General features: G+C 43.5%; 1 protein-coding gene across 2 annotated transcripts in view; it reads right to left on the bottom strand.

Annotated features, from left to right (window-relative positions):
* Positions 1-27,913, bottom strand: part of KLF7 (KLF transcription factor 7) — a 60,019-nt gene that overhangs the window by 9,505 nt on the left and 22,601 nt on the right. For both annotated transcript variants that reach the window (XM_064660585.1, XM_064660587.1), the window contains one exon: positions 19,147-19,759. In XM_064660585.1, the coding sequence (XP_064516655.1) occupies positions 19,147-19,759 (613 nt within the window). The remainder of the gene's footprint in view (positions 1-19,146; positions 19,760-27,913) is intronic.

Below are 27,913 nucleotides of genomic sequence, written 5' to 3'. Positions count from 1 at the left end.
TTGACACCCTACCTGGCATCCTGCATCTGCTCTCCTTAGAGAAGAGGGATTTCCCCAGCCCAGGTTCTTTGCCTGTGATGGTGCACCGGTTTTATCTGAACAGTTCATGCATTATTTTTAAAAGCTGTCAGTAAATAAGCCTCAATGATAACTCAGCTTCCTTGGTTCTCTGACGCTCTCTAGTGCCTACATTAGAGTGGAGACAGCAAGGCAGACAAAGTGCCTTGCAGCACATTTGCTGCACATGCTGCAAAGCAAACGCAGAAGATGACTGCTCAGCCAAATCTGGCAGGTACAGTGAGTCTGAAGGATACGGTCACCTACAGAGCAGAAGGGTGAAGGAAAAACATCCCGGGCTTTCTGTGAAATTATTACGCTATTGGGACGGAGGTGGAGTTTGGCTTGTTAACATTTGTCAGGAGCTTTGAAAATGTACAGTGCTATACATAGGTTACGAGAGACAGAAATGCCAGGCACGATTACTGGTAAACCCACAGGATGCCACACATCTCTGTTACTTGCTGCAGGGACTCCTCTCTCAAATGTTCTAGCTCTGGCCTTGCACAGCCCTGAGCTGAGTTTTGTTTTCAGATGCTTTTCCTCTGTAACCCAAGCCCTGTTCCGCAAAATGTCAGGCAGTACTTCTTTGTGCTCCCTACAGCCTGCTGGCATACTGTGCTCCAAGTGGCACAAGATAAATGCAAAGGAGCACAGTGACCTTTAAAGACACGTCAGACAGCTCCTTGACCCAGAGACCTCAAAGAGGTTAGATTTCCTGCCCTCCTGCAGCTACTCAAAAGCACATAAGGGAAGGGAGAGACCTGCCTATCTCCGCACGTGAAGACTAAGAAAAAACTGCTCCTTTAATGGCTGCTTTCACCTTATGTGATGATGAAACAGAAGTGTATCTTGCCAAAGTGAACATATGTAGATGAGAATGAAGAAGGAGGGTCCTCCTGCCTCACTACTGGCAATAGCAGGGAGAAAAAATGGGAAGGATCCTTTCCATGTGCTAGGCTGTTGTCGCAGAGCATTAGTGAGAATAAAAGAATACATGATGAATTCCCTTCTGCTGAAGGCAATGGCAAAACTCCCACTCAATTCTACAGGACCAGGATCTCACCTTTTTAAGAAATTAATTATGAACTTCAAAATCCACTGAAAAATAGCAATATCATAGAGCTGTGCCACACTGACTTTTTTCTAATTCCTCAAATTAATAACCACACTTAAAACTCATGCCTGCAAGCCACTCCCAGGAAGGAGGCTCTACTCCTTAGGTCACCTTTATTCAACACAAAGATCTGTGCAGTCCCTAAACAACTACATAAATCCGCATTTATATAAATGCATTCAATGGAGGAGGCAATAGTCATCCAAAAAGAAGCTGATACCTGGGTATGCAGCTGTTAAATACTCAGCTCTTTCAGTTCAGAACATGCTCCACACCATGGGGCCGGTTCAGATTTCACACATCCACAAATGCACCTGGGAAGGGCAGGCAGCCAGCAATGCAGACATATGTTCAGGAAGTGAATTATGCAATTTTCCGAGATGAGTACTAGTGTTAAAACAATGAGCCATTTTCTTATGGAAAATCTAGGACTGACCCATAACAGTGGCTATCAGCTTTCTCTAAGTTTTTCTCCTAGGAGGTGGAGATGCTACCTAGTGATTTCAAGCTTCCTGACCACATTCTAGTTTAATGTGCATCAGAGAGCAGCACACCGCAGTGAAGGTGAGCTGCAGAGTGAAACAGTGGGTATGCAGGACCCAACACCCACACCATGTGCGTTTGAAAGGTGTTATTCCTGTCTAGCCACAGCCTGGTCCTGCGGCCTGTCCGTAGATGAAGCGTACCACGTGTGCATTTGCAGAGCACCTCCTGGGATACGCCATCCAAAACCACATCTATGCTTTGGCCACGTTGAACCAAAGCAATGAATGGGGGCAACCAAAGACTCATCTCAAAAGAGGTCACTTGATCATCAGGGAACACACACATAAGACACATCCTGAGCTGCCTGATGAGGATCCCCGAGGAGCAGCCTGTGCATGCCTGCTAGAGCAGAGAGCAGTGTGCTGAAACCTACTGGTCTAGAAGGACCATATCACCAAAAAAGCGAGTGGTACAGAAACACTATTAGCCCTTCAGATATACTGTAGGGTCTCAGTCCATCGTGACGGCATACTTCTGCAAAACAGACTCTCTTCATTGTGGCTGTGTCCTGTGGTCCATAGCATATTTTATCTTTTCATGTTCCTGGAGCACATTTTATGCCCTGAGACTGGGATGCTCCAGGAGTAGGCTCTCTATTCCACTTCTGTTTATGGCACCTCCCACAACCTAGTTCTTCTTCTAAAAGTACCCCTAAAGCACACTTCAGTACAGTCAGGCACTCCATCCAGGCAAAGACCTTTGAAAATTTATGGGAAACATGCAATAGTGAAGCTGGAATTATGAGTCATAACAAAAAATTCATCAGACTTTGGCAGCCCTGAAATCAGGTCACTATTCCTTTTGTGACTAAGATAAATGCAAGACTAAATATTAGGCATCTAGTTACAAAAATATACAAATGATTGGTACAGCTTTCTCTTGAAAGCCAAAAATTTATCATTTTTAAGTATGAAAAAGCCAGGCACACAATCCCATTTACACTACTGTGGTAAACACATGCTAGGTTTTCAGCAAAATATGACTGATAGAGCTGGGCTGGTTCTGTGAACACCACACTTGTCCTTGGGACTTCTCCCTCCATTTTCCAGCCTCAGGCAGTCTTGGTAAGCTTCATCTCATACAACTTTATATATTGAAATTGCCATCTATGGTTCTTTTTCAAGTTAATGGAGAGGCAAAGGCATGTGTGGACTCTGACATATCAGTCAGACTGGGATGGGAGGTGAATTTCTCTCCTTTGATGGTGTAGAGGGCTAGGAAAGCAGCTCAGCTGCAGGCACCTGTTATCTTTGCTCTCCAGGCATAAACCAGCGAACATCAGGTTTTCTCTCCGACATATACTTAGCTTGTAAACCCTGTACAAGCCTTTGCAATAAATATTTCCTCACAAAACACAGCAATGGGGATGTTGTCTCTTCTCAACATCCAGAGACCCCCTGTCCTTGCCACCTACATCCCGCAGGCACCCTCTAGGTCCCGGGGACATTTCTTTTGTATAAGGAGCACAGCAGCATTTGCTACAGACATCTCACAGAGGCTGTTTCAACAGAGGCATTAGTGGAAACATTAGGTTACAGCATGAAGAGGTAGGTACATAATCAAGATCAGCTGAGGACACGATCACAAAACTACAGCATACAATGAGAATATTATAATTCTTATATCTGCATTATTTATTGCCAGCCCCAAGGGTTAAAAAGTCACGAGTCTACTCTTCCATAGAAATAATGAGATTTTAAAGAAGAAAACAATACTATTTAGAGATCATTTGCCTTCTGCTTTCTAGATAACCTAGGGCCATGATTTTAAACTTCTCTTTGCAGCCTTGCAGGCTAGAAGATTTATTATGAAATATAGAGGAAGAAGTTTGTTCTCTATTCCCTGAATTTCAACAGCAGGGACTTTAAGAAGAAAACTCTCCAGATTTTGGGACGTGAATGATAAGATCACAGAGTTCCAATGCTGTGGGGTGAAATCCTGGCTCCATCCAAGTCATTGGAAAAACATCCATTAAAGCTCGAGTTTCACCCTATATCTTTACAGAATTAAAAGTAAACAAAGATATTATGATTATACACCCATATCTATTTCTTTATGCCTCCCCTGCACCCCACTTTAAATACCACACCACAAACATATGTTGATAACAGGCACTTAGTAAAACCATCAGGTAGCTTAAGCCTGGAGTCCTGCAGTGAACTTCAGAGGAGAATCACAGTCAAAATCCTTGCTGATACTTCTCCGTGCTAAAATCTGGTAGTGTCATGGGACTCCTTGGGTCAGTATGATGAATTTAGTAAAAGATGCTTAAAGAAACTGAGGGGAAAACCCCACATTCTGTCTGTATGCACATTTTGAAGGCCATTCAAACAAGACATTTGTTGCACTATGTTTAAGAGCTCCTTAATATGATGTTACGTAGCTACACAAAGCTGGCATACAAAAGTGTGTTTAAGAAAACAACAGAAAAAAATCAGCATATGTTCTAATTGACTGCGAATTGTTTACATACAGTTTCAGGATCCAAAAAAAGTCATCTGAAAGAAACACAAATATTTCCTTCTTTTTTAAAATCTGTGATTTAAAGGCTATTTAAAATGAAACTAATTCTAAAAGTCTCAGTGTCTAAAAATATATATTGAAAGACAGCTTCAGCTACACCTGTTTCAAGACTGGTGTTCCTGAAGAACCAGACAAACTGCAAAATTATAACTGAAAAAAGGAATTAAATGCAATATTTCTTGCCTGGGTTTTTCCTATAAGGAAGCTCTAGGGCCTGAGCTGTGCAAAGAAATGTGTGAAGAATCAAGTAGTGCTACGGGCTTTGTTAATAGAGTGTTTTGATAACTTTCCTTGCCACCCTTCCTGAGAAATCCTTTTGGGACCTGCTGTTCCTGGGCTGGTGAGTGGGACCATGCCACTGCAGCAAGCATCAATGTCACTGCAAGATGACCCAAGGCATCCTTCAGAGGCCCGTGCCCATGGCGATGTTGCCAGTGCAGACACAAGTCACTCAGAAATGCCAGAAGCTGGTGTGGTTTCAGGAGAAGCAGCCCCCCAGATTGCCTCACAGAGAAATGCCAGGCAGGCATTCCTATTTGCCTTGCAGTTTATTATGAAAGTCTGCCTCAGCACAACGGGACGCCTAATGTGGAACATCACATTAACAATATTTTATATTTATGTAGCACTCTTCATCTCCAAGGGTCCCTGAGAGCTTTACAAGCTACATACATGGCATATCAATGAAGCCAAGCCATAATTCTTCTAATTAGCTGAACATCAGCACACAGCACATGGCACAACAGAAAATGTTACTGGTCACTCCTCTATTCCTGTGTAAAGAGCTACATGTTATTTAATAGAAACATGTTGCAGAAGGACTCCTGAAAAATGAAATATAACCAGATAGGTCTCCTTAACACCAGTGCCTGTCCTCCCTCATTACAGACATACTCTTTGTCAAATATGAGACACAGAAGAGGAGTTGCCCCAGACCTGCTGCTTGTTAAATATCTCAACTTCCACACCAGATTCAGCACGTTACCATCACACGGCTCAGGCAGCTGCTCTGAGAAAAGCCAGTGAGCAGCTGCAGTTCAGCACACAACAACATCGCTCTCTTTTTAAGATTAATAAGTTCATTTCTTTAGCAAAAAGGAAGAGCAGGCTATTTAATACATACATCCTCTGGAGATCAATGCTACATCTAAGCGTATGTGCGTGCAACCCATCAACCAGTAAAACTAATTACAAAAATCAATTTCAGATACTTTTCTGAGCCTTTCATTCCTCAATATACTCCTAATTGATTTTTGTTGGAGAATAGGAAGCCTAATTATTATTTTTATTATAAAAAGGAATGCCGGGGGGGGGTGGGGGTGCAATGGTCAGTGCTTAACTGGCTCACCAATGTTTTCTACTTGAAAAAAAGAGAAAAAATAAAAATAATTTTAAAAAGGCATTTTATTCACAGTTTTGCCACCTGCTGGAAAGATGGAAAAGCCTTTGAAAGGGTGACAAAGCACAAGAGAAAAGCTGGCAGAAGACAGTATGGGGCAGAAGAGGAATGTGACTGGATTGTGAAACACACAATGTGAGAAGGTTGTACCTATTTTTAGATGGGCAGAGATGATCAAGTGTAAAAGCAGTACATTTCCATGAATGATGTACAGCTCCTTTGATCCTAAAAGGTCAGCAGTGCCCTTACAGAGAGATGGTTCTGATCATATCTATATTAGAGATGGGGGAAAAGAGGTTAAGAAGCAAATCCAATGTCCAATCAGTCTTCCTACAAACTTCAAAGCTTCGGATTAGTCCCTAAGGGCCTTGCCAAAGCTTGTCTACTGAGCAAGCAGCAGTCTTTAGCATGTAGCCATTCAGGACACAAAAAGAAATGAGTTTTTGCGGCATTATGTCTTACACACACATAAGCACCTAGCACACATCCACAAAGCCCACTTGTCTAGTTGAAAAGCAGAGAAAAGCAAAGCATGTAGTAACATCCAAAGAAATGGAAATATTCCATTTTCTTCTCAACTTAAGAGGATTCATTTAACAAGTGCCCACTGACATCCATGCTGAGCCCTAAAGGTGGGGAGGAATGTCATGCTTTATCTCCCTGGGTCTATGCAAGACTCCCATTGTCAGTGATAAAGCCTTCGAAATTTGATCTCCGTTCAAACCCCTTCTCTGCAGCTCTTCTCTGGAGGAAGCTCCTGGATGGTGGGGAGCAGGGCTGGGGGACAGATGCCGGCGCCAGCCCAAGCATACAACCCACACTTCTACCCCATTAATTGCCTGCACATCCTCCCCCAGTCGGGCCCTAGGGACAGCAGCAGAGCGACAGGCCCAGGCGGGCACCCGGCAGCAACACCAGCAGCAAAACTACCAATTAAGGCTCCAGAATGAGTGGGGGGTCGGGGGAGGAAAATGAGAAAAGAAAAACCAAAAAAAATAAAAGGAAAAAGAAAAGAAAAAAAAGAAAAAGAAAAGCAAAAAAGAAAAAGAAAAAATAAGGATGGAGTTGCTTGGCAACAGGAGGGCAGAAGCAGCTGTGCAGCAGGTCGGGCTGGTACCCAGGCGGGCTGGCCCATTAGCACCCCGCATCTCATGCATTTTGTGCCGGGGTCTCCTAGTAACAGCCTGTGCACGCCAGGCTGTTGCGCGCCTCCCCTCCTCTCCTCCTGTTTCTCCCCATCATGCGAGGCATCACTGTTTGCCCTAATTACACGTTCTCTGCTCCTTCAAGCTGCCATTACTTCGGTCCCCAGAGAAGCAGCAAGAACTTTAAAAAAAATGTCCTCTAATAAGGGCTTCCAGTTTCAGATTCTGTGGAGCTCTGTGAGCTCAAAGATGCAAGGTACCAGCAGCAGAAGGAACACATGAAAAAGGAAAAAGATTCAGCAGTTCAGTGGGTCAGATTTTTCCAGGACCCTGAGACATGTTTTTCCCCTTTGTTTTTTGTAAGGTATCTCAGAGGGTGGACAATGAGACAGCCCTTTAAGGAACATGGCACAAATTTACATCATCTGGAACAGTGTATCGAAGACATCCGCATTTTAGGTCAATAGCTTCTGAGAAATTCCAGACTATATATAAAGGCAAATAGGCCAGGAAAAACATGAGACATATAGGGCCTAGAACTGATGAAAAAAATAAAGAGGAACAGACTCCCCCTTTACGGATACTAACAGTTTAAATGATTTTGCTCCATATTTTTGCTAAAGGATGTGGGGTTTGCTTATTCAAACTAACTATTGCAGTGTTGATGTTTTTAAGCATTTACCATCTTCTCCCTTTTGCCACTAAAAAATCAGAGAAAGATGACCAAAAAACAATGCAGACTGGCAGAGACAGCACAGGAATAAAATACAAGAGGAAAAGAACATAAATTCCTTTCTCTTTCCCCGTTTTGTCAACAACAAAAATGGAAAAAGAACCAAGATCTCAATCATTCAGATACTGGATTTGATTTGGGGGTGGATGCAAAAGGGAAATAATGTGCTTGGGCTTGAAGAATACACTAACAAGTTCTCCTTGTGAAGGCTGCCCTGGTGTCAAGGCAGAGCTACCTACATGGTGGTAGGCATGTGATGTCTGAAGGAAATCCCATCCTTCCTGGTGCTTTCTCCCTGTTCTTGGGCCGAGGTGGCAGGCTGTACTCGGCAGCGCAGGAGCTCCTTGCTGCTTTACACGGAGCAGGGCTCAGTAAAAAAGTCTTGGCAACACTGCTGGGCAACCCTTGGTGAACGAAGCACACTAGTCTCAAGAGCACAAGGCAGTCAGTAAAGATAATTAATTTTACCAGTTAGGAAGGCACAAATGATTATTTATCCTTAGCTCTAAGGTTGGAACTTGCCCAGGTCATTCACGTTGCCAGGTGAATGTAACTGAAGGAGAACACAAATGTATTATGACATTCCATTGCTGGGTGACTCTGCATCGTCAGGGAGAAAATTTAAAAAATAAATAGGTTTTCTGTATGAAACATATTTGCTAACGCACATTCATAGCCAAACAAAGCCCAGGAAAAGAATCACCTTTGGGATTCATGGGTTTTGCAAAGCAGTAATGATAAAATTTTATCACATATCACTCATACGGGAGTTTACAAGAGATCATAGCTTAATCCACTCAAGTTAATTTTTACCCAGATATTCACAGATAGAAATCTTCTACTCAAAGACTGTTTTCCACTACATAGGCCAAGTTTTTAGCTAAACTTGTTACACTGCAGATAGCTCTTTTCTCCCTACCTCTCCCCAACACACATACCACATTCTCCTACAAAACAAATATTTTTCCTCCAATATCTAAAATAACAAACAACCACCACACTGGAAAAACACCAAATGTGGAAAATTTCACTCTGAGGAAGGAAAGGTTTTGCAAAGATACAGGTGGCCAACAAGACTATGTACAAATTAAAGTTTATAATAACTAATCTATTAAGATCTCTCTGTGTGTGGTAAGAGTCCAGCGGTACAGAAGGAAGGAATAAATCCCCGCTAAGTCTCTGAACGTGCACTGCCATACAGTGAGTACACCTTTTATTTCAGAATTCAGCTGGCCATCAGCTTTTGTCTTGAAGCTCACACTTGTCATGATTAGCTTAGCCAGTATACCTGCAAATGTTTTTTCAGCATTCAGTTTTTGTAGCCCCAGTTTTCAGTCCTGAGTTTTGAAGGCCAGACACCTTCAGGAACAAATCTGCCCAACGCAACACCTGGACACCTATCTGCAAATGGGGACTGCCAGGATTGCAAACTGGCCTGCAGTGTTTTAAAGGCTTTGATTCTTACCAAGCCTTCTTCTCATGTACAGAGCTAACCAATGGGAAGATTTTGGTTCTGCAATTGTTGTCCTGAAACAGGTTCTTTCACCCCATGTGCAAGAAGTTGATCCACACACAAGAGTTGAGGTGTTTATTTACAGTTCTATACAGAAAGGGGTGCTGGGTGACAAATCCACAAAGCTAGGTGAAGATTACCTACTGCTTTAGTGAGAATCTGAATCACCACACATATTAGGAAGGGAGTAAGCCCCTTTGAAATTTTATATGGCAGACAGTATCCAATTGATATAGTGTTGATGAAAGGTGATCAAATGTGAAAGGTAATGGTATGTTAAGAAATTATCTGTTATCTCTCTCAGGTCAGTTTGTCCAAGCCTCTGCTCAGGTACGGTTAAGATTTTTGTCAAAATGCTTGAATTTCTGGATTTCCTCTTAACATGTGTTGCCACTTTGCCCTCAAGAGAATTTTGCACAGAAATGTGTCATGGCTGCCCAGCTGGGACACAGCACTGAACGCAGTTGGGATGGAGTCCAGGCACAGCTCCCAGTGCAAATCATGTGGGACAGTCTCACTTTGCTGCTGGGCTTGGTGTCTGCCCGCAGGCACAGCAGTGGGAGCAGCAGGCTTCAAAATCCACCTGCCCATGTCCTCCCAGCTCAGCTTCTGTCTTCATCGCCTGCTGGCCAGGCAGAAAACACCTTTGTGACACCACAGGGCCTTGTGTGACAGCGGCACATGAAGTCACAGTGGCAATAGTGCAAACACATACAAGCAGGTCCTCCCAGCTCTGCCTCAGCCTTCACTGCCTGCCAGATGAGCAGAAAATGCCTTTGTGACACAACAGAGCCTTGTGTGACATCAGCCCACGACGTCACATCGCCAACATGTGCAAGCACCTATGGACTGGGAAACCACTCAGTTCAAGTGGTCAAGTGGTCACTGCCTGAACTCTGATCAAGGTGACAGGCCAAGGCAGCTGCATGTCAAGATTTTATCCTTGGGAGAGACCACGATGAGGCTCATCCTGGTGGTCTTCCTGACCATGGTGCTCTACAGGCTGTCTCTGTCACCCACTGTCGTCAAGTGCATGGCTGAAGAATGGATCAGTAGCATCAACCCTTGCAATTCCCAGGACTGGGTTAGGGTCAGGATGGACACCGTTCCCAAGGGCCCAAAGAAACCACCTATTGTCACCAAGACCATGTCTGCTGAATGCTCCACCACCATTGCCCTTTGTAATCCTCAGGACTGGGTCAGGGTCAGGACAGATATCGCTCCTGACGGACTGAAGCAATCACCCGTTGTCCCAGAGAGTGCAGCCTCTGACCTGCTCTACCCTCTGTGCCAGATTTGGGACTACCTTGCCAGCTGACATGGCCAGGATGCTCTGTACAGCCCAGCAATCTGCGGGGCTGCTCAGCATGGCTTGTATTGCCTTCTGCATCTGGAGAAATGTGAAGAAACCTCAGGGACAGGGAAGGGAATGGATGTCCTCATCTTCAGTAGGGACTGAAGATGCTGGGAAAAGAGCACCTCCAGGTGATCCAAACTGTTCTACAGGATGGAGGCCGAAACCGGCCTGCTCCTCAGGGCCATGAGGCTTTTCTACCACCTTCACCTCAAAGAGCTCTGCTGAACCTACAAACGAAGGACACTTGACAAAACAAACAAGATAAGGCCAGATTATGAGGAAAAAACAATCCCAACTCATCAAACTAGGGAAAGTGTAATTCCAGCAGAGAGAGATCATGACCATCAACTCACAGCGCATCGATTCAAGAAACCCATCAATTCAAAAAAGACTGAGCATGCAGACTAATTAGCAAAAGAAGCAAATAATTTAACCAACGGAATATTAATTAATGAACTATAACTTGTAGCCAAGGAATATTAATGCCTTTGTTTCTGTTGAATGTTGTGTGGGAGGGGCTAGACCGATGGAGAAAGACCAATTGGCAGTGCAGAGGTAACCCCATTTGGGCTGCTTAATTGTGGCAAGACATCGCTGCCTGGGCAGAGAAGTTGACTGTGAGAGTTCATCACGTATATGCACATGTACCCAAGAGTCGGGCTACTGAAAAATATTGCAACAACAGACAGGTGGATCGGGCTGCCAAGATTAAAGTGTCTCAACTGGATCTGGACTGGCAAAATAAGAGCGAATTATTTCTGGCTTAGTAGGCCCAAGACAGCTAAGGTCATCAGGGAAGAGATAAATACTGATGGGCTCGTGATCAAGGGGTGGACTTATCCATGGACACTATCTCCCTGGTTATCCGTAACTGTGAAACATGTGCTGCGGTCAAGCAGGCCAAGTGGATAAAGCCCCTGTGGTATGGGGGTTGGTGGCTGAAATATAAATACGGGGAGGCCTAGCAGACTGAACACATCTCTCTCCTGCAAACCTGCCAAGGCAAGCACTACATGCTGACAATGGTGGAAACAACCACTGGATGGCCGGAGACATATCCTGTGCCTCACGCCACTGCCCAGAACACCATCTTGGCCCTTGAAAAGCAGGTGCTGTGGCAACATGGCACCCCAGAAAGAAATGAAGTAGAACAATGGGACTCATTTCAAAAACAGCCTCATAGACACCTGGGCCAGAGAGCACAGTATCATATTCCCTATCATGCATCAGTAGCTGCTGAGAAAATTGAACAGTACAATGGACTGTTAAAAACCACATTGAAAGGCTTTATCAATTGAGCGGGCCCTGCCCAGTTAAAGCCTCCATGCACTACAGATGGGGACAAAGTCCCCATGGTGCATATGAGGAATAAATTATTAGGGAAGACAATTTGGCTTAGTCCTGCCTCAAGCAAACCTACCTGTGGGATTGTTTTTGCTCAAGGACCTGGGTGCACTTGGTGGGTAATGCAGAGGGATGGGGAAACGCAATGTGTACCTCGAGAGGATTTGATTTTTGGATGATAACAGTCTGTAATGTTGAACTGTATGATATTGGTTGCTGAATGCCACTGCCACTGTATGCCATAACTACCATGGACAATGAGTGTGGACTGATCCAGATACACCAGTCATGAGCTCCCGAAGCAGCTTGCAACCACCCAACTACACACCAGCCCTCTGTGCACAGAAGTGGAAATAAATCAAATACCTCAACTTTGTCAATGTACTGGCCTCTTGCACACCAGGTGAAAGAAACTGTTTCAAGACAACACAGGGACACAAAGATTTTGGTCACTCTCAGAGACCTGTGGATAAAGCAGGTCCCATGCAGTAGTTTGTCACCCGCTTTCTGAAACAGCTGCATTATTCTTTGAAACTGCCCTCATTTGACATCCTTGTCTCTCCTTCATTTTGATCTAGTGCTGCACGTTACCGTTCACTGCTTGCCATGTGGTATTCAATTGACTTTTGAGAATGGTGTAGGACAGAAGTTTTCTGAAGACACAAATACACACACTTTCTCCAAAACTGCAGCAAAAGAGAGACAGAAATTTTTATTCATGAAATCCACTCTGCATTCTTTGCATCAGAAGTTTCCCTTTGGCTATCTTTAAGTACACTTTTTCAGCCATGCTAATGCAGGCCTGGCTGGTCTCCCTACTTGCAGTTGGTCTGTGCTATACGCTGGGCACCACCTATGCCATGGTACCCATGGTTTTATTTGGGACCCCACCACCCTTGGCAAAAGTGTGGGTGCCTTAGCTATATTTAAGTTAGCTTCCATGAAGCCTTGTAGTTCATCTGCTCCCGCTTGCAAGTTGCTGCTGCTGATATGTAGGTATGTGGACTGTGTCCACATGGGGTGTGAAAGACAGGTTCTGGATTAGGAGAGGTCCATCGCGGCTGCTGGCTACTTGCCCAGATGTGACCCAGACTAAAAGCCCACACTGTGCTTAGGCAAAACCCGATTTTGAGACAAGAGGTAACGTGCTTGGCTTTTCCTGCCTAGAGGACTTCAGCTCTCCCAGTCTGCTTAGGCCCTCCTCATCCAGTATGCCCACCTTAGCCTAAAACAGCATTTCTGAGCACACATCTCCAATTCATGCCTGGTGTGACCTCAAATACTTCAGAAGTGATGGTGCTTTGGACAAACGGACAAGAAAATTATAGCTTCTCATCGTTAATTTGCCAATCATATCATCCAGTGTGGGACAGCAGCAACACAAAGGGAAATTGGCAAAAGACAAATTGGTGGTTTTTTCTTTGAATATTTCTCTGTGATGTCTATCATTCATCCACTGGATGGGTGCTTCACGAGGGCTCAGGAGTGGATGGATGAGCATAGAGAAAACACTAAATTACAAGCTAGAGAAGGCTCCTCTCCACTTTACCGAGGCAGACTGCCATAACACTTGGTGCACCTGCACTTTCTCTCCTGTAGCTGCTGAACAGATAGCAAACATCCCTTTCTAGGTCTATCTTGAGCCAGAAATCTTCTCACATGGTAAGCAAACAAACAAATAATACCTATTTACATTTTCAAACCAAAACAATAAGACTGTATTGTGCTATTGGTTTGGCAAATGATGGAGCAGAAACACGGGACTGAGAACTCAGGTACAGACAATCAAGCAGTGGATGAACATCACTGGTGTCTTAAATGGCAAGGGCTGCTTTTGGCAGGGGCCATCCTCCTACCTCCTGAGAGGTTCTCAAAGATCGTTTCCTAAGCCTAAGCTCTTGCTGCATTGAAATGAGGCTCTGACCTTCCACAGTGAAATCACAACACTCCCTTCCAAACTTGCCAAACAGCTAAAAGGCTTCAAAACCAGAAAGTTTTAATGAGCTCATAATCAGGTTGACCTTATTTTAACCAGCTTTGATGAACACTTCTTATGTTTTTATACAAAAAACTTTAAAAAAATCCAACACCGCAACAAAATACATCTTTCCAATTTGGGAAAAGCAACTGTACCCCCCAAAAAAATCCAGCCCTGAAAGAAGGTCTCCTCATACACTCTTCCTCCCTCAATTCCCTTGCTTTCATTTCCAGTGGCAAATTCGCCTCTTGCTTCAGGTGCTGTCATGGGACCTTGAGCATCCTCCACGTCCATCCATGTCCCCTTGGCAGACTTTAGCCCTGCACACAGGTGTGGACTCGCCACAAAGCTATAGGTCTCTGTACAACAAAAAATCTTGGGCTTTGAATTTAATTTCTCCTATGCTACCTATACTGTTCTCCCAAATGCTTTTCCCTAAGTCATTATTCAAAGTCTTGCATCCTGCAGAACTGATGCTGTACTTCACTATTTGCTTTTTCTTTCTCCTCACTGGCTCTCTGCTTATGGGTGCTACCACATAACACAGTGCAGCAATGCAGCTTCCCATTTATGTGGTATCACTGACACAGAGAGTCTTTATTTTTCCTATTATTCCTTTATTTTATATAAATCTTCTTTATTTATCATCCAGCCTAGTCTCCTCTATTTTGTCTCTTCCAATAAGTTCCAAATTCTGGATATTTCCTCTTCTATCTCCAACACTTGGAGAAAGTTCTTCCCTATTGTTTTAAACCCCATCTCAAAAACCTTCTTGTTGGTTAATGCTCTTTCTAATCTCTTGCTTCTCTCATCTTTTTCTTTGCAAAACAAATAGTAATTTGTTTTCCTGCAGGGTGGATTTGTTTGTTTCAGTTACTCTCACCCAGCACTTTGGATCAAAGAACTATATAATTTAAAATAAGATGTCCTGACAATGTGAAACAAACCCCACTTGAATAAGTGCTATCTAAGATTGCATATAGGCTCATAGCATCCATTTATGTGGGTATTTCCCACCAGTTTAGGTCTTAGAAACCTAAATATAGATGTGAGGTGCCCAACTGCTATTTCTCAGACTTGAGCTTAGGTTGTATCAAAGCCTGATTTTAGATGGATAAATAATAAAAAAAAACCCCTGAACCTTCTGATACTCATAAAATGCAAATCCTAGCAGAACCCCGTAAGGGTAATATTTTTATCATTGTCCCAATCTTAAGGATTTCCTGGTCAGTTTATATGTGATGCTTTATCTCTGGCCAGAAAGCATCCGCGCCATCTTATACCTTCCCCCGGCCATTACTTCAAGGAAGGCCGATGGGAATGATTTTGTTAGGAGATAGAAATCTCCTCCAACAGTCTTTGATGTGGGAGACACAGCCACATCCCATGACTAATCTTTCCATAGGTCACAGGCCAGCTCACCCTCAGACTTATTTGCATTCAGACACTCTCCAGAAATATCCTGTTTTCTAATTTAGGAAGTACTGATGATTATACATGGCGTTTGGCTCATTCGAATTCCTTCCCTCTCCACTCTCCATTACATTGACAATTCATCTCCATGCATGTGTGAAGGCAGGATGAAAATTTCTGTCTCTCAAAAGAGACAAAATGCCATTGTTTGCTCTGATGTCTGCTCCCTGCAAGAGAATGTGCTAGGGTTGCATTACCATGCCAGTCCTTCTTTAGATGTTTTTACCTCATCCTCACACTGGCAGTGTGGTTTTTCCAAACTTACATCTCACCTTTTCCTCCTGTTTGCAGGCCCAGCTGCTATTTCTTCCCTGACGGGCTTCTTTTTTGCAATCTGACAGTCAGTCCCACTGCTGCTCTTAGCTCCTTTACACACCCTTAACTTTAGATGCCTCAGCTTGCTTTGAGTTCAGTCAAATATTTTCATTTCCCTTTCCATACAGACAATGTTTTTCCCTTTCCCTTCCAGATTAAATTCTCTCCCACACAGATGATTGTTTATCCCTCTCCAAAGGTCATCCAGAAGGTGGTTTCATAACCAGTTTGACCATTGATGGGTCTTACAGTGCTGTCCTGATTCTCTTGCAGGTGAGATGTGGGAGATGCACCATGTGTCACGTGTGGGTCTGATTGGGCTTGCCAGCAAAATAAAACCCTAAGCAAAGATTGTTCCCAATCTAGCAAGCTGCTATCAGTCTATTGCCTCCAGCCCAGCCTGGCTCATCACACAGCAGTGAGGAACAGCAGCCAGCGCCTGTCTGGTCAGCCTTACATATGAACGAAAGGAATGCAACCTCCTTCCGCTGCCTTCCCACCCCCCGCTCCTCAGCCCATGGTTTTCTTATTTTCATGTACCGCAGTAAATCCCTTTGATCCAGCAAGTGGACTTTGCACGTGCAAGTTGGGTGATGAGCCCCAATCTGCCTCACTGCCTGTTGAACCCCACACTGAGAGCTCTTTGTCTGCCAGGGCACTCGCACCCTTTTGCACAGAGCCCACACTGGCAGATTGCTCTCGCATGACACACTAACAAACCAAAGGAAAATATCTCGCAATCATTTCAGACCCTCTGGCTCAGCCACTGACTAAGCCAAGTGGCTACTAGCCATTGGCACTGCTGGGTTGCATTCGCAACCCACACCACAAAACTCAGCTCAGGCATGAAAAAAACAAAGTACTGATGGAAAAAAGGGCTCCTTGTCCCTAGCCCTGAAGGCTGCAGGGGAAAGGAGGCAGCCTTGCCATTTATAATTCAGTCCCAAATTTCCACACCTATTCCTCTCTCTGACCCTTTCTTTGCAGGGGCAGGAGCTCCCTGTGGGGAGCCTAAAGAGGTTAGTGTGAACAAATTCAATGTCTGGATTGTACCAGGTCTGAATTAAGGCATCCAATGGTCAGTGTTTTTTAAGGGAACAGAGCACCTAAGCAGTATGAAGGGGTCTGAATGACTTTGTGCTTTGGACTCAAATAAGTGATAAGCCCATCACCTCCCTCCCCCCAGTTCACTCCAGTTATGCCCCAGATGTAAATGTTCAAAGATATTTAGACAACCTGTTTTCCACAGACAAAAATGAGAGACAGGTTCCTACCTGCTCCCAGGTTCTCCATCAAAGATGTGTTTTAACAACAAGGCTGCATTCAGCCCTCATCAAAAAGGGAAACCATGCTTTCTAGACAGCTGTGCACAGCTAGGATATGGGCAGGGGCAAGGTGGTTATACAGCTCCTAAGACAGGAGAGCTCCTCATTCAGGTTTGTATTCCCTCTTGTATTTTGCCTTCCTGCTTTCCACTTTCCTGACAACCTATGGCATCTGCTTAGGACACAGTAAATGGAAACAGAAACACTCCCATGAAGTACTAAATGGTTTAGGGGCTGGTTAAACCACTGATGGTTTAACTGGCAAAATGAGAAAGGTAGCTGAATCCTCTAGGTAAGGTGCTGGGAGTGGGAGCTGTGGGCACCACACCCGGGCAGCTGCAGTCCCATCATCTGATAAACATCTTCCCCATCTGCCAGCAAAGGTGGATTTGCCTTTCTCACCATGTTGAGTGCTGCTGTGGATGGGCAGACTCAACACATCGTGGTCTAAGGCTACTCAACAGAAGCATCACAGGGCCAGTGAGAAATGTTTCTCATGGCCGAATTGTAAAACATGAGATTTCACATGCTGATGTTAGAGGGGAAAAGGTTTTGACCTCAGATACTAAATTCAAGCAGACCTAAAAAGCATGCAAATCTTACAAGGTTTTGACACCAAAGGGTAAAGGTGTTAAGAGATTAGTAGTTTTTTCAAGTGCCCTCCAGGAATCCATTACCCATATCCCCACCTACTGGGTGACAAAAACAGAAAAACTCCACAAGTTCACCCTTTCCGGGCTCTTGTGTCACATCCCTGACTAACTTCAGGAAAAGCTAGGTAAGACTCATCACTTTCAGCTCAAGGGGGAACATGGGGGTCACATCTGAAGAAACAAGACCACTGGGTTAACTGCTCTCATACTCTTCATTTGTGCCTTCATGGAAGCTATGTTGTCTGCTGGGAGGCCTCGGCTGGGACGTCCCACCAGACAGCTCCGTAGGGGTCCAGCCTCACAGCAGCACTGGCGCTACAAGGAACTAACCTTCTTACCATGTTGATGCAGATTTTAAAATGATTGCATTACTTTCACTGGCTTTCAAATCACTGGATCAGAGGTGAGGTCACTCCTGGCAAGGTGGCTATCCCCAGTAAAAGCACTAGAAAGTCCATATAAAAGATCAAAACCAATGCCTTTTATGTCTCAGTATGATTTATACTTCAGACTATGTAACTTTTACAGGGCTGCCTAGTATTTGATGGATGCAGCTCTCTTAACAACCCACATATTTGTCTGATTTACTGCATTGGCCCAGCGCGTTATTTTCTACCTTGCAAGAACAACCTTGCTTCTAGGAATCTGCCTGCATGATAAGATTGTGAATTAAATGTGCAGTTATCGTAAAAGACCACACATTTTACAGTAAAATTGAGAAAACTGATTACAGCAATCCCTCTGGAAACAAGAATAATCACATGATAAGACAGTGCTAATGGGAATTTATCATCTCTCATCACGTGTGAAGCTTAGAACAAAGCAGCAACGTGTGTGAACTGCATAGCTGTTAATGCCTATGAACACCAGCCGAAAAGCTACCAGAGAGTATGAAGAAACGAGAGGAGAGTGGGGAATTTGAACTATCAAACCTAACCAATTCAGTGTGCTTCAACCAGCTTACACAGTGAAGCTCATATACAACATTTGTAAATGCTATCCAAAATAACAGCCTCACATCTATCCATACATCCTATTCCCTCTCTACCTACACTATTTCATTCAAACTCCATGTCACTCTTTTACTTGTTCTCACTATATTTTAGCACCAGAGAAGTCCAAGATCATGAGTATCTGAAGGGTATGTGCATCTGCGTGCCTACATGTCTGCATCTACACACACGCTGTCTCATGCACGTTATTCCTAAACCATGTATCTAAGATCCGAAACACATTTTTCTCTTTCCCCCATACAAAAGGCAACCAGAACCTACCCACGCTATTTTCTATTTGAAGCAAGTAACACTTGACTAAAATTAACATTTTTAAAGTTGTCTTGGAGAAGTGAGTGCCAAAAACCCAAAGTGGAATGCACATAGTTTTAACGTGAATGATATATCTACATCCCTTAGGTAGCCTAAAATTACTCTGCATCAAGGTCCAAAAGACATATGAAACCCCAACAGGTTAATGGTAGGTGGTGAACTCCTCTGTTCTATTGAATAATGGGTACATTTGCTGGCCTCCCATATTTTTCCACTGCCCTGTTTCGTAGACAGAAGCCTGGACATTCATTAGATTTTTTTTCTTTTTTAAATGAGAATAAAAGGAGATGGTTACGGTTACGTGGCAGGAGGACAAGATGAGAGAAGCATCCTACATAAGTACCTGTATGAGTCCTCTGGTGAGCCTTTAAGTGGGAGCTCTTTGTATAAACTTTCCGGCACCCATTAAACTGACAGCGATGAACCCTCTTCTTGTTTTCTGGAGATGCTTCTGTCCCCATACCTCCTTGTTCACTGTCACTTTGCCCGCTTTTTATCGTCCCCGCAGTCGCTGTTGCTACACCCACTTTTACAGAGCTGAGTGAAGTTTTCTTGGCCACCAATTTCAATGTCACTGTGCCATCCACCGCTGAGAGAGTCTGTGAGGTTTTTACAAGGTGGCGGCTGAGCTCTGGCGAGGAAGGAGGAGTTAATGAGGTTACTGCATTGAGTTGGGCCTGGTTGACGGCTGTGTAGCCTTCTGTGGAAGAGCTGGTGGACTGCGAGCTGAGGCACGTCTCAGACAGCAGCTTGTCACGTGAGAGGATAATGTCCATGTTGGCGCTTTTGTCACATGTACTCGTCTCCACTGGTAAAAGGATGGGGTCCAGCTGTTGGATATTGTCCTCTGCATCTGGGGCTGAGGAGGCATGAAGGAAGCAGTCCAAATCCTCACCAAAGGTCTCAGAGATCTTGCGCGGTTCGGTCTGAAGGTATCGCTCTAACTCCAGGCATGTCTGCAGAAGGGAGAGAAACCACTGTTAGACAGAGATTACAGCATAGCTCTCACCTAGGGCAGGAGAACAACAAGGCCCAGTGCCATTCAAAGACATCTCTCATGCACACCAACTCCTTCTCGTGAGACGGTTACACGTTGGGAGACATGAAGATTTGGCACTTGTTTGATGCTGCTGCAAGATGAGTCTGGCAATACCCATGTATGGTAGCAGGTATTATAACAAAAGTGAAGATATGACAACCAGAAAGCATCCACTTTTCATTAAAGTCTATACATTGTTCATGGGTACCAGGACTTTCCCAATTTTAAGTGTAATCTGTTCAACAGTCACTTCCATATGAAACAATCCTAATGGACTCATTGCCTGGCCACATGCAACCAAAAAGTCACTTCTCCAAATAACTGCTTTCTCTTCCTTCACAAACATTAACTTTCACTCCAAATTTAACTCAGCGTAGCTGGCTGGGGCCCAATCTGTTCCTAAAACAGGACAATTCTGAAGTGTAGCATTTTAAGATAGAAGACAGAGAAAAACTTCCAGTGACACCACAGCTTGTTTAAAGGGCCAAGAGAAGGAAAGGAGACAGAAAAAAATGGTCTACTGTCAGTTTTAGAGGGATTTTTGGCACATCTGGTCAAATGGGGCTTCCTGTGTACAGGACACCGGACTTGCACACAAACACACACACATACCTTATTAAAACGTAAGTGAAGTTGCAATCAAAGAAGCTGCCACATAAAACGTGTTTCTGCATCTCCACAGCAGTGATCACCAGTATGAGCATGGGGGGAGCCTTCTACGTGAATGTGCCCTATTATGAGGTGCTCTGAGCTTGCCCAAATAAAGCCTCCAGGCACCATCACACTGTCCAATGTTCTTCATAGCCAACAGTATAAACTTTTATTGTTTATAGAAAACCGTCTGCTCTAGTTTCATGAGCTTTTAATGGAGTTTATTAGCACTGTTTTTCATTTCTCACTGCCTGAAAGAATAGCTGGTTAATACCACCACTGTGATTTCACAGGACTTGGATCTAACTAATACTTTTTAGAAACCTCTGAAAACTACTCCTCAGAGAACACTTCTAGAGATATTAAGAAAGGGATTTTTGGCAAAAATTTTGAGTCTATGGGAGCTGGTGACCCAACTATATCTCAATCTGGAGAGTCCATCATCTGATCAAGAAATAAAAGCTTTGTATGACTAGAGGAGAGACAGAGACTTCTGCCTTCTGCGTACAAAGGTCCCATCAACAGGAGTGTAAAGAGGCCCCACTCAGCTCTCTAGGAGCTGCCAGGTAATTCAGGCTTATTACTTTCAAAGCTCCTATGAAGCAGCACTGCTGGTTGCAGATACAATGTGGTGGGATGACTTTCAGAGTTCTCAGTGAAATCTGCCACGCTATTATCTGTTGTTTCCTCTTAAAACAATAGCTGATTATAGATCTGAGCTGTAGAGATGGACTTGGACAAAAAGCAACAGAACAGCAACATATGCAAGCGAGATGCCATACTTCATCATGTAGGTTATTTTCAGAGGTATGAGACTGCACAGTCCTGGGGGTGGGACATTTATCAATTGTACTTGCCTTTAGCAAACTTTCCATTTTCTTTATAAGGTGCATTTCTGGGACCATAAGAAACAACTTTAGCTAGAAATCTGGTCTCTCCCCAGACAAGTCCTAATGGGTTTTGGGAGAAGCTTTCCAACATGCCCCACAGTCTTTCAGGAATAAACCCCATCACCAGAAGAGGCAATGCTTTTCAGTTCACCACATCATGTAATTTGGGCTTTCTGGTCCACTTAGCCTTCATCTAGTGGGGCAGAAACAGGTTTAGGGGCCTAATAAATAAAAGGCTTCCAGAGGAAAGAGCAAGCATAATCACGAATTAGGGGTGGAAAGGGGGGCAGCAGGGGGGACGAGAGAGAAGGACTCAAGGCCATTAAATCTGATGACAGTGACATGAAATTTCAATTGCTGTGGGATCAGAAAGCTGCATGCCAGCTCTGGGCTGCCCATGGAGGGGAGGCAACCAGGAGGTGCTGCTCCTTTAAGGCATCACTACCCCATGACAACAATAGTGGGTCTGACAGTTTTTTCCAGCTTCACCATTAATTTTCCATAAAGAGCAGTTTCTCGATGAGCCCTTTTCAGGCAAAGCCTGATGCTTCAGAAACCTGTAATTATTCCTGGCTCCCCCCTCCCGCAGCCACTGCACCTGTGCCATTTCAAGACACCAGCTGGTCATGTCTTGCCTTCTGCCTCTGAAATCCAAAACCAGTGGATCAAGCCCATCTCCCCATAGAGGGGGGAGAAAAACAACTCCAAGAAACAATATAATGAGGTCCCTCCCTCCCAACCCCCTCAGCCTCTTCACCAAGTCAATAGCGGGGAAGAGCCTAGCAACACTGAGCCAGAAAAGCCCTGCACCTAATCTGCATGGCAGACAAAGCCTGGCGAGGGGCTACAGCCACAGCCCTTCCTTTACCTCCTGCCAGGGCCCTACCTGCTGCTGCATTTGCCAGAGCAGGCTATTGCCCACAGAAACAAAGCATCTTTCCCCATATGCACTTCCCAGCTTCTGCCAAGTACCTTATGCGACCTTCTCTCCTTGCAGTCCAAATCACCCAGGGAGTGGTGGGGAAGGGTTTAGAAACCAGCCTACTTTCTTCATTCCTGCCCTGGTATGACAGTTTTTAGGTCAACTAAGCCTACCCCTTGCCTTGAGCTCTGAACTGGAGAAACCAGTCAGGCTGAGACCACCAAGGTTCCCCACTCCAGCCTGGTGGACCATCACAAGAGGCAGGAGAGCTCTCCATTTCCACAAAGCCATTTGCCAGCAAGCGCATCAGAAACTATCAATTTTTTTTTGTGGAGGCAGCAGGATATTGACCACTACCCACAGAGATATGAACCCTAACAGCTGAATTCAAATGATGGTGAACCCCTGTAGATTTCCTACTTCCACTACAAGTCTGGTAGGAAAATGGTTCAAGAATATCAAAGATAGCAGTGAGATGCTCTTGTCATAGTGCTGCTTGGACGTCCAGCTTCTCCTTAACCACTCATGCAAGAGAGAGGGAGCTTTGTGTAACACACATGACATTAAGTCTGATGATCCTTTGGTTGCTACGTTGCAGGCAACTTGGTGGGTATTAAAATTTCTTACCCAGTGCCTGTAGGATTTACAGCAGTAAAGACTTTAAGAATTGCAATGGGAAGAAGAAGATGGTTCCCTTCAGGAACACAAAAAGAAGATCAGTAAGACTGCTGTTTGCTGTCAAGCCAGTTTCACAGGCTAGGGATAAAAAGTGACCCACTACTTCAACCCATCTGCCCTGATTAATGAGGGTCATTCTCCTTGCACCTTGCTCCTCAATTTAACCAGTTAAAAGAAATGATGATTCATGGCTGACAAATAATAGGATGTGACTTTGCAAGACCCCACACACTTGCAGAAAGCCAGACAGAAAAGGATGGCAGTCTGGTAGTGGACAATGCTGTCAAGGCCTCAGTCTGATTTTTCAATTTTGGATACAATTGAAAAAAGGCTCATTTCCCCAGCAAAGGAACATTTCCATCACCTCCAAGAAACACTGTGTTTTCTACCTGTAACTCTGAACAGCTCTTTTCTCCCCGTATCATAATATCATCCCAGTTCTCTGGGGTACATATAGCAGCAGAATACATGTAAACTGCACACCATGACACTTCCATGTGCAGTACCAGATCCTTCAGACAGTACAAGACAGCTACAGCTACAGTAGTGCTGTCCTATGCCTGGTAAGGACCTACTTCTTGCTAGTCCTTTTAGAGTTTGTAGTAGCACTGATCCAGGAAAACTCAGTATTCAGTAAGGTATGACCTCAATTCAGACTCAATTCAGAAAGGTATGACCTCTAATCTAGCTTTATTCTTACCCCTAGAGCCCATCTGAAGTTCATATACTGAAAGTAAAGATTATTTACCAAATACACCCGCCACTAGGAAACACAACTCAAGAGAAACCCCGCCCGTGTGTACCTCTGATAGCAGAGATGTGATATGCATGTACCATTTTCAGCACAGCTTAGCAGCTACCTAATTCTGAAGCCAGCAGAAATCAAGTTTCGCTACTAACTGCAACAATAACATGACAAACCCCAGACTTAGCAATTCCTCCCAGACTTGCAAATACTCAGTTTGGCTCAGAGAGCCTAAGTTTTAGGGAGTCTGTCAGCTGTCCAGGTTAAAGCACAACCCAGAACATTCAAAACCGAGATATGAAGGAGCTGGAGTCACCACTCATGATGTTCATGTTTGACTTCATCCCTCTCCCCCAGAGCAGAGTCAGGAGGAAGGATCTAGCTGGGACAACCACCATCATCAATGTGCCAAACATCAAGGCATTATAAGGTACCCAATGCCTCTGTCTCCCCTTTGGAGAGCGATGGGGTAAAGACATGGCTGTAGACCAGGAGCCTTCGCAGGGACACAAGTTTGGCATTTGGGTTCAGGTCCAGACAGCTCTGGAAAACCTAATTCCAACTGATGACCCAAGATAAACTCACAGTTCCCAGGGTATAAATCTAAACTTGCTCCAATGAACTCCAAAAAACTAGCCTTGGTTGACAGCCATGTTGTGCATTGGACTTTGACCCATACATATAGGCTTTTGAAAAATCACAGGTCACTTCAGAAGCACCTGCCTATGCTGTGAAGTCTTTAACTCAAACTCCTGGGCATTTTGCACAGTTAAGACAGGACAATATGGCAACATTAAAGTTCTGCCAAGGGTAAAAGAAAGCCCAAACATTTATAATAATTTGAGGACAGAAAGTCAGGGAAGACACCTTATTAGCAGGTTCACTGAGTTCCTCTGTTTTATTGATGCTCAAGTATTTTATAACATCTTGATTCTGAATTTTTCTAGTAGATCATGAGAAGTTCTTATCTGGAAGTGCTAGTTCCTTCTAAGTGCCATTTTACTGCAGATATAATTGGACATCAAGCACTGGACTTGGAAGTTATCCAACACCTAATTAAGAGGTTGGATACTTAGATCAGGCTGTGACAGAGAATGAAAATGTCGAATGTGGTTGACAAGCAGGTCTGATCTACCAGCTCTGTTTACAGTACTTGGAAGGATTCTCTTTGTAATTTACACAAGCAAAGCAGAATTATACATGCAATAGTGAAGGTCAAATTTCAACCTCCATCACGACCCCATTGCTTTCCACTGGGAGGTAAAAAAGGGGCTTCATATCTAACTTTAAATAACTGTGAAAGTCTCAAGACTGAAAAGGAAGAGAAAGTATCCTCAACCTGAGGACAATTCAAAACAATAATACAAAGGGTAGTGCTGCCACAGTTCACTCAAGCTCAGAGCAAACAGTGGAATCAGGTCCAGTGCTCGGTGTCAGTGTTTCTTTCTGCAGAAAAACAGCAAAAGCTTTGAGCTACAATGGCACTTGTGTTGCTGACACCAGAGGCAGAAATTGAACTGGATGTTGTGGGGCAGCCCTGAAGTTAAGAGGCATAATAGATTCGGAAATTACCTGCCTTCCCTGAAATGCCATACTATTTTTTTCCTTGACCCTAAAACAAGATTTGAAAGATGCATCTTCTTCCCACTGCCAAAAACCTTCATTACTTCCCGAACAACAACGACAAAACCCAATACTCTTGCCCATCTATTCCAAGACTGTCATCTGTTCCCACCCAGCTGCCAAAACCTCCAGCTTTTCCTCTTGGCAACCTCTATTGGGCAGTTGCTAGTCACGAAAAAGCTGCAGCACATCAGAAGCTTAACATTTGGGACAGCATAAAATAAACAAAATTTTAGTATTAAAATAAGTAGTTTTACAAAATACACTTGTGAAAAATGGAAAACCACAGCCTGAAATGAATAAATAGTAACAAAAAGCTTCAGTCAATAGCAAATAATCTCTATTGCAAAGGTTTTAAAACAAAACTAGTCATGTGCCAGCACATCTTGCCTACATGTTTTATAGTTCACTGGAAAAAAAAAAAGAGAGAGCTAAAACCATTTTTCAGGTACAGTAATAAGACACTTACTGACAGCTACCTTGTTGTAAATATTTGCATGCGTGTTTCTAATTCCTTGTATATATGAAGCAAATCAAGTTAACTGGATGGTCAACTAACAGGTTTTGCCAAAAGTAAAAAGCAGGCACAGGCATCGTCAGCAAACACCATATGATATGCAAAGATTTGTCTTCCTGTGGTAACTTCATCATATGCCTGAGCTATCAGGCCAGTCCTCTTTAACACCAGCTCAATGGTCACACCGGCCACCAGAGTCTGCAATGGACAAGACTATTAATTCTTGACTATGCTACCCAGGACTCAAGTCTCTGTTTGCTAATTTCTTCAATACAATAGTGGCCTGTACCCATTTTCCCTCTTGGTCTCAGCCCAAAGAATGAACTGTTAAGGAAATGTATTTAGCCAAACCAGCCCATTCACTGTTATTCATGCACAACAGCACTCTTAATAAACTCTCCTACCATGACCCAGATGGTTTTCTCCCTGGATGTTTTCCACTTCTCTTATACTTCTCCAGAGCATAAGAAATGGTGAAATCAGAAGCCTCAACTGCATTCAGCAAAGACAGATTTTAAAGTAAAAAGTTCTGTGGATTTAAAGGACAGAATCACTACCTTCATATGAACACAATTCATTTTTCTGTTGCTCTGAGCATGATGTAAACAGAATTATCAAAGACTTTGATCACACTCTAAAGCTCAAAGCGTCAAAATCCATTTTACCATAAATTAGCAATTTTCATCAGCAGAAATGGGTGGTAAAACAAATGTCTCAAACAGAAAAAAAGTCTGAACCCATAATTCTAACCAAGGAGTCAAACTCAAGATTTGTTACAAACTTAGTGATAATAAAATATATCCTTATCTAACCAATATTCTTCTAAATGAACAAGCTGAATTTGTTCTCTAAAAATCTGTGGTATTTGGGCCCTAAGCATACAGAATTTCAGTGCACTGGTTATGAGATACTGAACAAAGGACTGCAGCTAAGCGTGGCTGAATTTGATAGGCATCTAGATAAAAAAAGAAAAAAAAGGATGAAAGAAATCTGCAAACACTGAACCAGGGCTTTGGAGGGCTTTTGTTATTTTTTTGACTGTTTAATAAAGATAGGAAAAATATCTGCAACCAGTCACAACAACAAAAAATAGCATCAATGTCAGCAAAGGATTAAGGATAGCCAAATCATGAATTCAAAAGTGCAGGCAGTTCATTGTGCTAGTATAAAAATATGATAAAAGCCATGTGTGTGAGTACACCATCACATGCCCTGCATGCTGCCATGCTACAACAAGTAGCCATACAATGATCACTTGAAAAATTATATATAAAGTAAGAGTGTTTCAAAATGTTTCTGAAGAGAGCATTTATTTATATAACTACCTTGGGTGGCTTTGAGTGAGCTGGCTAGTGGCCCTCATTACAAACTTTTCTCCAAACTTCATCAAGCATGTATTTAACCTGTTGTTGTCCAGTTCGGAGGCAGCTTTAATTTAGCATTATAAATAGTAAAAAGGCACAATTAGCTCCTTGAATTGCCAGCCCTAGCTCCCACTGAAATCAAAGGATCAGGTTCAAAGCATGCCCCAGAGTGTGGTAAACTTCTCACAGGAAATGGATATGCAAGAGCAAATGCTGACGGCTGTGGAATGTACAAAGCAGAGCAATATTTTAGGTCTCAATCCTCAATTAAGATTCATCCTTAGAAAGTATTGCAGTGGGGTTACACAGCAGAATTGGATTCCTTGTAATTACTCTGGTTAGGTTCATGAATGAAAAAAATGTACTCTTTAGAGATGTTTTAAAAACCAGAGATAGCTTAACATTTCCTACTCAACAGCTGACACAAATGCATACACCAATTGTGTTTGCGCACTCTCGGGCAACAGCATGTTCATAAGCACAATTCATCACAATTAGCTTCTGAAATCAAACCTGGAAATGTGATCGATACACTCAATATACGGTATGTTTCGTAAGAGTCCTGGCTTGTGAGTCATCTCGTCTGCTCTGACCTAAAAATATATTAAACAAGAGGATGCATAACGCTGAATTCCTAACCCAACAATGTGCAATTCCTCAAATTGACTTTGTGTGATCAAC

The sequence above is a fragment of the Pseudopipra pipra genome, chromosome 7 (genome assembly GCF_036250125.1).
Source record: "Pseudopipra pipra isolate bDixPip1 chromosome 7, bDixPip1.hap1, whole genome shotgun sequence".
NCBI lineage: Eukaryota > Metazoa > Chordata > Aves > Passeriformes > Pipridae > Pseudopipra > Pseudopipra pipra.
The sequence above is the reverse complement of the archived record's forward strand: the minus strand, read 5'-3'. Positions and strand labels throughout refer to the sequence as shown.